The sequence below is a fragment of the Juglans microcarpa x Juglans regia genome, chromosome 2S, assembly GCF_004785595.1.
Source record: "Juglans microcarpa x Juglans regia isolate MS1-56 chromosome 2S, Jm3101_v1.0, whole genome shotgun sequence".
NCBI lineage: Eukaryota > Viridiplantae > Streptophyta > Magnoliopsida > Fagales > Juglandaceae > Juglans > Juglans microcarpa x Juglans regia.
The window spans coordinates 21,002,554-21,014,235 of NC_054597.1; the positions used below are offsets into that span (position 1 = coordinate 21,002,554).

Consider the following 11,682-nt stretch of genomic DNA (forward strand, 5'->3'; position numbering starts at 1 on the left):
CCAATCAAGGGTAGGAAAAGATATCATAGCTAGTGACCCTTCCAAGGCATCTGCAACCAGATTCTCCTTGCCTTTTTTTTTTCTTTGTTTTTTTTTTTTTTTTTTTATAAACAATTACGAAATCATACCCCATCAATTTGCTTACCCATTTTTGTTGAGCAACTTTCCCCACCCATTATTCTAACAAAAATTTCAAGGCTTGCTGGTCGGTCTTGACGACAAAAGACTAGCCAAAAAGATAAGGCATCCACTTCCCACAGTAGTTACCAAGGCTAGGAGTTCCTTCATAAGTGGATAAGAGAAGTGCCTTACCCTTGAGTGCCATGCTCATATATGCAAGGGGCTGTCCAGATTGCATTAAGACTACCCCTATACCCCTCCAACTAGCGTCATACTCAATAGTAAATGGCTGAAAAAAATCAGGTAACTTAAGGACCGGGGGTCTTGTCACTGCTGACTTCAACTCATCAAAAGCTCTCTTTGGTGATATTCGAAATAATGAGATTCCTTGAATATCCATCCAGATGGATTTTTCCAATCAATATGAGAGAAGTCCTCCTCTGTGTTGACCTTGATTTGTATCATTTGTGACTTGCAGGTCCTTGGTGCCCATGGTGTTCTGATTAGCCACCAAGGAGTGGATCATGTATGTGAGTTGATCAAGCTTGCCTAGCACATCCTGTAGCCCCCACGCACCTTTTGAAGTCCCTCTTCTAGACCGTCAACTTGCTTCTGAAGCCCATCAAACTACTGCTTGGAACGAGTAGCCTATGCCATGAAGGATCGTTGGCTCACAGATGCCAATTGTAAAGAAACTCACTAGGAAAATACACCCACACACTGAATCAAGAGAATAACACAGTAAAGGAAATGATAAACTTCATTCCATATTCATAGAGGATTGTTCGAGGCAATCCCAACCTTCAATACATAATTCAGAATGAGAATATTCCATAATTTCTCCCTTTGCAATTTTTTCGCTTTATATACGCAGCTCCCTCGCAACATTCAAATAACAAACTCTAGACTTTTCTAACATAACTGAGGCTGACCCAACTTAAAATAATAGTAACTAAAACGTGTCGTTTGGATTGATCCCCAAAACGTTGCGCCTAACATCAAAACGATAGACTCTCTACTAAAATTAAAACAAATGCTGCATATTGCATTATTAAAAAATGACAGCCCTTCTACATTGTAGTGAAACGCTGCATTCTCCCTAGTAAATGCTGCATTTCATTGAATCACAAACGGTGTCGTCTCGACTTCTAAGTCTTCCCCTTAATCTCTTCGTAAACTGCCCTCTCAGTTCATCTCCCCACTTTCGTTATGTCTTCTTCCTCTTCATTTCGTCTAGGGTTCTTAACATGGAGGAACTACCTTTCTTGAGAGTGGCTAACTGGTAGTGGAGATTCATTGAACGAGCATAGGATGTGGAAGTAAACATGCGTTCCAGCGTTGACCAGACTTCATGGGAAGTTTGACATTTCGTCACATGGGCTAACATTGTTTCTCAGAGAGAGAAGTTGAGAGCAGAGAGAATCAACTAATCTTGCAGAATCCACTGGATAAAATCCAGATTGGCCACTGTTTGGTTGGTGGCCATGGTGATCATGGGCGAAGGGCAGAGGGATGACCCATCAACAAAGACAAAAAGATGTTGGCCTTTTAGGTATGGGACAACCTGCGCTTTCCAGAGTAGGTAATTGTCTCGTGTGAGCTTGATAGGGGTGAAGTTTGGGAGAGAAGTAACAGGTGCATGTAAGGTGTTTGATGTAAATACTAGTGGATGAAGAAAAGGGGAAGAGACGTTGGTCTCTGGGATGGGTATATTGGAATCGGCCATAGAAAAGGTGACATTAGTCATAGGCTCTTGATACTATGTTAAGGAAAATATCAACCACACCTCCGGTGCGTGTTGACTATCTTATTAATAGAGAAAGTGTTTGATACAAACATAGTAGTAGAACTCATAACAAACTCTAAGATAGTAATTGATAACACAACAAACTCTAATCTAAATAATAGTCTGACAGAATTGAACTTCTAAACTCATTCAGTTTCTTCAGCATCCTTATCCTTAACAAGATTCAGTCCCAATTATATATGTGCTAATCCATTTGTTTGCTGTAAAGCAGAATTCACAAATTAAGCATACAATCATCTCATACGAGATAAAGAGAGTAACATAATTTATCGTGGTGGGGCTCGAGACTCCATCGTCATCCAATGTGCGACTCATCCATTTCCCCTTGGGGTCAGAAATTTTCTTTGTGGAAATCAAATTTGGTGGAGCCCTTGTGAGATAAATCCGTTGCTAGCTGGCGTAACTCTTTAGCGAGGGCCGCTGGCCCGCAGTAGAAGACCCCTGCATGCGTTTGTTCAGACACAAATAATTATTATCCATTTGCTAACATAGTCATTAACTTCTTTTTAGTAAAATTATACTTGTGATTTAACGCGAAGAGTCCTTTTATTCATCATTCTTACACTATACATTTATTAAAAAATAAATAAAAGGATAAAAAATAAAAGCATGTGTACGGTATCGGGATGATAAATAGAAGTTTTCTAATGTGAAGAGTTATTCTACTCATCATCCTTACACTATATACATACTAAGGGAAAACAATAAAAAAATAAAAATAAGTGTATAGTATAGGGATGATGAGTAGAAATATTTTAATGAGAAGAGTTCTTCTACCCATCATCCTTTAGGAAATAAAGTTATAAATTCATCCTACAATATCAAGTAACGTTAACTATGAAATTATTTGTGATTCCTTTATGATAAAACATTTGGCAAACTTTTTAATCTCTATGTATATATACATAGATATCCATCATCTTTTTCGCAAGGAAACGACATAAAGCGCTCTAAAACGTGGAACGCGATAGCCATGCATGCATACTAATCAAATTTATCCATCTATTATTATATAGCTTTATGCGCGGAAAAGACATAAAGCGCTTCTGATAATGTGAAGATGAGAACACGGAACGAAAAAAGTAGTGGAATACGTAACAATGAGAAAAAAGCAACTCAAAAAATACAATGTGGTGTCGGGGGTAGGACTGAGACTGACCTACTCGGGAGTGGGTGTGTCTGCGCGCAATGCGCTCGTAGACAGTCCGCCAATCGGGCTTGGCAAAGTGGGACTTGACGCGTGTACCAGAGACGATGTCGATGCCATTCTTGGCATGGTTGAGGGACTGCAGCATGGTAATGAGAGCAGAACGCGCATCACCCTCTTGGTAGACACAGGTGCAGTAAGTGTGGAGCTCAATCACTCTCCTGTTGTCCAGTTCAGCCACCTCATTCATTTCACTTTTAAACCAGTCAAAGGAGCCCTGCTCCCTTGTTACCCAGTAGAAGTATGCCCTCCTAGTGTGGAATTCATTCATATGACTTGCTCCTTCTGCTTCTGCGCCTGATGTTTTACTTCCTTTCTCTAAAGCATTGATCTTCTCCTCTTCCACGGCCCTGTTGTTGTTCACTATGTCTTTCATTATACTGATCATTGGGGTTGCCCCAATTCCCAGCCCCACCAACAATACCACCTCATAGTTCTTGTACTCTTGTGCTGGCGCTCCATATGGACCGTCGATCAGAACTTTCGGACAACTGTTCATTTATCCATGACCGTTGTTGATTCATTATTTCGTTAAAGAGAAAACTAATCATTTTTAAAATCCAGATTATTTTTTTTTTCTTTTTAATTTTAGTTCAGCCACCCCATTGACAATATATATCTTTAGCCAGTCATGGTCATTTAAAATAAAAAATCATTTAAATGGACAGTCAATAAAAAGGGACAGTCACTTAATATTTATATATGTATACCATTTAAATGGAAATGAATATATAAATATATTTTTTTAATTAAGTGGTAGTAGTTAATATGAAACTACTTAAATTGATCGCAGCACTAAGGATTGGTTTGGATTCAGAAAATATCTCATCTCATATCATCATTATAATTTTTCTAAATTTTCACATAAAATATAATAAACAATTCAAAATTTTTAAATTTTAAAATAATAATAATATTAAAAAATAATATTCTAACAATATTTTATTCAATTCATCTAAAATCATTTCATCTTATCGAAACGAGTTAAATGAATAGGATAACAAAATCTAGAATGACATTACTTTTCGTGTATATCCTTATAGTTTCATCACGTGTTTCTCTCGAAGGCCCTAGTTACTTTATACTTTAGCATTTTCTGTTATCATAGGAAAATAATGCAGTGATTTTGTCGAGTGAAGTTTCACTTACTTTGTATGGCTATCCTCTTGCAAGAAATCAGCTCTGATGAGTCCACTTTCCCCACTAGGATCACCTTGGTTACACACCTAGAACAACCAATTTCACAGCATATTAGCCACATAAGGTGGCTTCTCAGTACTCTTTTCTAATACTGTTCTGAATTTTCATCGAGAATAATGTTAGAGTTACTACAAGTTTTACTACATAAACTCTTAGGTTAATTGCAAAATTAGTACTTGAGTTTTCACGTTGTTTCAATTCGAGGGTTTAATTTTTAACTTTTACAAAATTGATACCTGAACTTTAAGAAACCTGCAATTAATTTATCGTTAGAAAATTAATGTGTAATTGACATGTGACATCTATATGCCATGTGTCAATCCCTGATCGAATGACGTGGATATTGATGCCACGTGTAAGCTAATTAGGGATAACACTTCATCTTCCGTCAATTTTATATGCCACGGAAGTACTTGTTTGAGAGTTTCTTGATGTATCAATTTTATATAAACTAAAATCTAAGGCTTCAAATTACAAAAAAGATGAAAAATAAAGTACTGATTTTACAATTAATCCTAAATTTTACGAACGAAATGTGTCACAGTTCAAATAAAATAATAAATCAAACCGATAGTGATCATATTTTCTGTGAGGAATATTTATTATATTGGCGATTTACCACCAATCATTCCTAAAAATTTAGGGATTTTGTAGTAAAATGTATATTAATTGAACCGTATTTCTTGTCACCATCTTGCCAAAAGGATACATGTAATATTAAGACAAAGGAAGGAAAGAGAAAGTTTAGTAAAGAAACAGTGTGCTAAAAGTTGTATAACAATATGAGAAATGATATTTACAGTTTTTGGGTAAGCAAGTCTCGTTCATTTTGGATAAAAATGGGATCCAAATAAAAAAAATTATTTTTTTAATAGTGAATTTCACTCTTTTTTAGAAGAAGCCAGCGAGACTTGCATATTTTAAAAATGCATCTAACATTATTCATTTTTTATCAAACACATAAGACAAATTATTCAGGTGCACAATGTACTAATATTCTTATTGATGTGGTAGTTGGTACTAGGGACATTCATGAAATAGAGTTATTTTACCTAAAGTAAAGCGTAACCTTTTTTTCTCGTTAAATAGGAAAAAATGAGTAAAGAGAAAGGGAAATTAAAGACAAATACAATAGACTAAGAATCATAAGGGTATACAATTTTTGCTGATAGTATAAGAATCATAAGAAAAAAGAGGCATCCGTTTTAAAATGGAACACACCTTTGAGAACCTTGTTTTGAGTTCTTTTGTCCAATCACCGAGAGCTCGTATATGGACACTTAGGTAGTCGTCTCCGGGGGCTGAGGTCAGGGAAAATGGGTGCCTGTTGACATGTGAATCGCAAGAAGAAATAAGCAAGGCAAGCAATTAATTACATGACCACAGAAAACAGAGAAAAAGAAGGGAGAAATGCAATTGTGCAACCTTATTTCTGGATATCGTAATAAAGAGGCCTATATACAGGAAATGAATATCATGCGGAAATGCATGTTAAAAATACTCGGGTCTCTGTACTTTTAAAAGATGCATTCCATTCAAATGGAGACACAGCAGCACAATTGACAAACATGTATTGCCCACTTTTGTAACGGAAGCCTTGGGACTTCGACATTTCGAACCTTGACTCTACACTCTATTCTATTTAATTAAATATTTCATATGTTGGGCCACCTATTGAGAGGGAGTCTGGCTTATACATGAGGGAGAGTGTTAAAATATAAAATAAATAATAAAATCTACATATTCCCATCAGCTTAAATTTTTTAGACAAGTGGTGATTTCACACGTACCATTCAAATGGAGACACAGCAGCACAATTGATAAACATGTATTGCCCACTTTTGTAATGGAAGCCCTGGGGCTTCGACATGTGAAGCGACAATACATTTCCACGATAAACAGCCACCTTCAGCGTAAAACAGAAAGGAGACGATATAAACCGTATGGTACAAATATATATGCATATCCAATAGGATGAAAATAACGACTACTTGAGTTCCTAACTTGCTTACCTTTAGTATTGTAACGGGCTTGATGCTGGATCTGAATGCCCTAATCGATCTTTCACATGCATAAAGAGCGAGTGGAACGGCCAAATACATCCAGGTCTGCCAATGGCTCAGTGGCGGAAAAAACAAGTTAATACATATGTAGAGAGTCATGAGAATCAAACAATCAAACTAAATGTGAGGTCAAAGGTGCTAACCGTTTTCTTGTACCATTCCTTAATCAGGTAGAGGAAAATGCCATGTAGAATCAGCAGAATGTAAACAATGATAAAGAGGTGGTGGGAATACCAAAAGGCATTGAAACCAGTGAGCGTACTTCTCCTGAGCCAAGGGCTGCTAGCGTAAAGGCTATCCCCATCAACACTACCATTACGATTCCAGTCACTCCTTCTATAGACTTGACAAAATGCCAGTAGTTTGATGGTTGTTCCCCAAAGAAAGGTTCCATCAACTCGTACTTGTCACTGGTTGCATGAATAAGGCGAGGAAAATCACAAGCCAGATGAGAAATTGAATGTATTCCGGTTCCAATGGCGATTCCAACTGCTATTATCTTGGAAATATATCGTCAGTGTCAGTTCTGGTTTGAACTTTTGGTGCCCAGTGAGAGATCTCTACCATCATCTCTCATAAAAATAAATAACTAGTAATGTAACGTTCCAATAGAATACTCAAATCACATAGTTTATACTTCAAAAAAACTAGTCAATGAACAATTGGAACCCCATTAGTTACTTATAAAGAGTAATAACTTCTCATTCCCAAGCAAATATGAGATCTCATACACCACCTACACTTATTTTAGTCTTATAGGGTATCACAATCTACTCCCTTAAATTCTCAATGTCCTCATCGGGTCAGTCCGTTGTAAGTAGCACGGCTCAAATCCTACATTTCTGGTTAAGATAGGTTCTAATACCATTTGTAACATCTCAATAGAAAACCCAAATCACATGGCCTATACTCTAAAATGACTAGTCAATGATACAATTTGAGTTTCATTGGAACCTTATAAAGAACAAGAACTTCTCATTCCCAAACAATGTAGATACCATACACCACCTACCTTTATACTTATTATATGGAGTATCACAATTAAACAAATACAACGAAAAAAAGAGAAACAAAATTGGGTTATCAGTACATTCTCTTTTCTGCTCCCAGGAAGAAGATATTACAGTTGGAAATTACCTGATGGAAATTGAGGTTGTCATCAAATGGAACGACAACTCCTAGGCTGCTCTTATTCCTGAGATAGGTGATGGTGTTTCTGCAAACTGGTAATAATATAAGTGCCATGTTCAACTTAAGTGTCTCGGCTGCACCTTTTGCCATGCATACACAATGGCCCATTACCTCGTATGCAGCTTTGTTTCGATATTGCACATACTTGTATACAAATAGGCCGCACATAACTCCAATCCACAGTGTGATTACCCAAACTCTTTGCCAGTTGTCTTCTAAGAAATAGTTTGTGCATTGGCACCATCTCCGAAATGGATTGTTCTCCTGAGGATACTTGAGCCGCTGGCTCAACTTTTTGCTCAAGCTCTGGCTATCTCCACCTTTTATAGACCGGTTTGGTGTTTGCAACAGAAGCACTTCGAGGTTGTCCATCTGTCATTTCCAATAACTGTAGACATTAGACAACGGAGAAACTCTAGCCTCCAAGCTGCAGGAACTTAAAAAAAAAAAAAAAACAAAAAGCTGCAGGAACTTTACCATGATGTATCCACAGTTGTCTGGATCTAACTCTTCCATGATCAAAGCTGCATATTCCTTTGCTTGTTTCTGGATATTTGAGAGCTTGTTGGCAGAAGCACTCAGGCAGATAATCTGTGAGAAAAATATCTATTAATTCTCAAAATCTAATCGAATATATCGATTTGTATTCTGTTAATTGTCAAAATCTAATGGGGCAGATGAGAGTCAGTTGGGGATATCCACTCTGGATTTATCTAGTCCTGCATCCAATCTGCCATATACCTCTCTGATTTCGGCTTCTGTGATTCTGCCATCAGCATCTTTATCAACCCTGCAATTTAATCGTGAGTTCATCAGCATCTTTTGGAGACACTCGAGCATAACTTGGAATTTTTTTTTGAAAAAAAAAAAAAGGAGAAACAGAGAAATGAACAGAAAAAGCACTACATGTCAAAGAAAGTTCGTAGCCTGGAGTCGAAGCTCTGATCAGAAATCTGGTCCCAGAATTCTTTCAGCTGGGCCTTGTTGATAGATTCACCCTCTATACCTCGGTTACGAGCAAGTGCATCAAAAAGGCTTCCTGCAAACCCCTTTGAGTCTTCATTCATTCCTGCCATTAATGAACAGATCATTGAAAAACCATGTAAATTTTAAGTCCAAGTACAAATTCATGTTCAGGAACAGCATAACTAACATAAAGCTATTATGGAGGAGACGCGCCTAGAATTTCTCTTTCATTAACTACTACATTAAAAATAAAAAAATAAAAAATCATTTGCAAAAACCGTGCGAGGCTCTGCGATACCAATGCATTGTCCAAAGAGCGAACGGGGTAGAGAGCCATTGGTGGAAGCCGTGAGCTTGATTAATCGTTTCTCAACGGCAGGCCAGCCAACGTCACCATCTGTCTCGCTGATAAACTTGAGGCCCCTCAAAGCATGAGCTGCTGCAGACTTGGTACGTTCAAAACGAGCGCGAGGGACTCGTTTTGAGATGGAGGTAAGACGCTTCAGTCCCTGAGAGACCTGCCTGATACGTGCAGAAGCGCTTCTTACTACTGAGGAACCGAATGAGGTTCTCTTCTCGAAACCACTGGCGATTGAAGTCAACTGGGGATCTCTTTCAAGATCAGTAGAAGTCTTAACGCTCTGAGCAGCAACAAAGTCGTCATGAATGTCCATGGTGCTGTTAACTGAGGGTTCTTCTACAACGTCGATGGATTTACTACTTTTGTTAGCAATCGTCTTGCTCTCGGTTATCTCCGTATCAGAGTGATGATGATACGGATGATTTGATTGAGATCCCTGCAACTCGTCTTCTCCCATATACTGCATTGTCATGGAGCATATAGAATACTAAAACGTTGAACGACTTAAAATGCTAAAAACTTCCCAAGAAGCAGAGAGTTTTGTCAACTACCCCGAAGCAAATACCATATATAATACCATAGATACATACATTTTTAACACTGAAAGACAACCTTGCTCACTGAAAGACAACCAATAAAAATTTCAGAAGTTGGACCAAGTTGTCAATCGACAATTCTTCATAAAAGACACAGACGGCTCTGAAGTACAGCCCATCCAGAGCGTGATTTTACTCTTGACAAAAGTATGTCTTTAGTCTTCCCAACTAACCTTTCCTCCATAATAAGTAAGATCCCCAGGGATTAAAAAAATTTATAGCCACACGATCATACACCTTTGCCCGAGAAAGAGAATGGATGAACCCGAACTACAGTCATTGGCTATGTCACTCCAGCTACTGCTAATTACGTCAAAATCTTTTTGCAATTATTTGTGGTGGATGCTTTATAAACTTTTTAAAACTACGCATTTTATATTATTGTTTTTTTACACACAACTGTAGATGGCTCTTTAATTTATGAAAAATGATAGGTATACGACAAATATACTTATCATTTGTACCGATAATATATATATTTTTAATTTCTTTTAATATTAAAATTTGTTTCTTTTTTAGTATTATATTTTTTCTGCATTTAAAATAAATATAAAAAAATTCATTAAGAAAGAAAAAAATAGAATAAACCATTGTGTCCTGTACCCATTTCAGTACCAAATATCGATAGAGTACCTCACTTCCTTCTTTTAAATACAAAAATAATCTCGTCTTATTTTATTATTATAAATTTTTAAAATTTTTATATAAAATATAATAAATAATTTAATTTTTTTAAATCTAAAATAATAATAATATTAAAAAATAATATTTTATTTAACTCATCTAAAATTATTTTATCTCCTTTTATCTCGTATCACTATCTCATTAGCAAGTAAATATCCATCACTATAGTATCTCTTTTCCCTCCCCTCCATTATTTCTTTTGGAATTTTCATTCAACAAATTTTGATTCCCGAGTTTGAAGTCACGTTACTCATATTTAAAAAATGTTAATTTGCAAATGGGAGATTTTTTTTTAGGAATTATATGAATAGTTTGGAAAGTGTCACGCGCGGATTTTTTTTACCCCAACTTGTTTATGCCTTCGCATGGCATTATGTAGGTCATGTCAACTATCGATCAAACCTTGACGCAACATCACAAATCCAACCCAAGTTCAAAAAACAAAAATAAAATCACAAATCTAACTTAAGATAGTGAGATGAGATGTGATAATTTTAAATAAAAATTAAAATTTAAATAAAATATTATTTAAATATTATTTTTTAATATTATTATTATTTTAAAATTTAAAAAAGTTAAATTATTTATTATATTTTACGTGAGAATTTAAAAAAATTATAATAATGAAATGAGATGAGATGAAACACTCTCTAAATCGAAACGAACTAAAATGATGATAACATCTTGACTTCGTTCATCAATTGCTCGATTTCGATTTTATGTATTCAGTTCAAGCTCGAGTCATTCAATAGATCATAATAATTTTTAAAAATTAAAACTGATTCAAATATTACACAAGTCAAACTTGTATTTGTATTTTAAAAAGAGTCAAACTTGTAAAAGCTCAATTTTGGGTTTAAGTTTTAACTCGTGATTACAATCTCATTTGAACTTTACTCAAATTGTTTGAGTTCGTACTTTATTTAAATTTTATACGTCAACTATATAATATATACTTAATTATACATTATTGGTTTATTTATTTTACCTTATATAATATATTTATATAAGTTATCACGTCAATAATAAGATATATGATTTAATAATATATATATATATATATATATGTGTGTGTGTATGTACATGTATGCATGTTATTCTATAAAATTAGTTAATTATGCACTATACAACAGAAGTATTATATGATATATTTGTAAATTTTCATTAGGTTATTTATTGTAATTGACTTTATGATAATCTTAGGTTAAAAATTGTAATGAGTATGTCTTACTAATATAATTATAATTATGCGATTTCAATCAAGTAACCTTGGATGAATATTGGTTTCTCGTGCTTTTTGGTTCGGGTATTACTACTTAATCTGAATTATCTGCTCTAAAGATGGGGTCTCACGTTATATTACCATCTTGGTATTATCGAGCTTGTAACACCTCACTTAATTAATCCTTAATTAATCTTTAAGTATTCTAGATTATGTTTTTAATTATGAGTTAATCACTTCCATTAAGATTGATAGTAAGATTAGC

At 35.4% G+C, this 11,682-nt stretch overlaps 1 protein-coding gene across 1 annotated transcript; it reads right to left on the minus strand.

The window, feature by feature from the left end:
• Positions 1-1,887: 1,887 nt before the first annotated feature.
• Positions 1,888-9,529, minus strand: LOC121251674 (respiratory burst oxidase homolog protein C-like). Its single transcript, XM_041150991.1, is given in 13 exon segments — positions 1,888-2,368; positions 3,087-3,625; positions 4,284-4,360; positions 5,556-5,658; positions 6,125-6,240; positions 6,347-6,442; positions 6,541-6,674; positions 6,677-6,896; positions 7,535-7,960; positions 8,066-8,179; positions 8,330-8,378; positions 8,495-8,657; positions 8,853-9,529. Coding segments are annotated over 13 exon segments (2,682 nt in total). The 5' UTR covers positions 9,388-9,529; the 3' UTR covers positions 1,888-2,258.
• Positions 9,530-11,682: the final 2,153 nt, after the last annotated feature.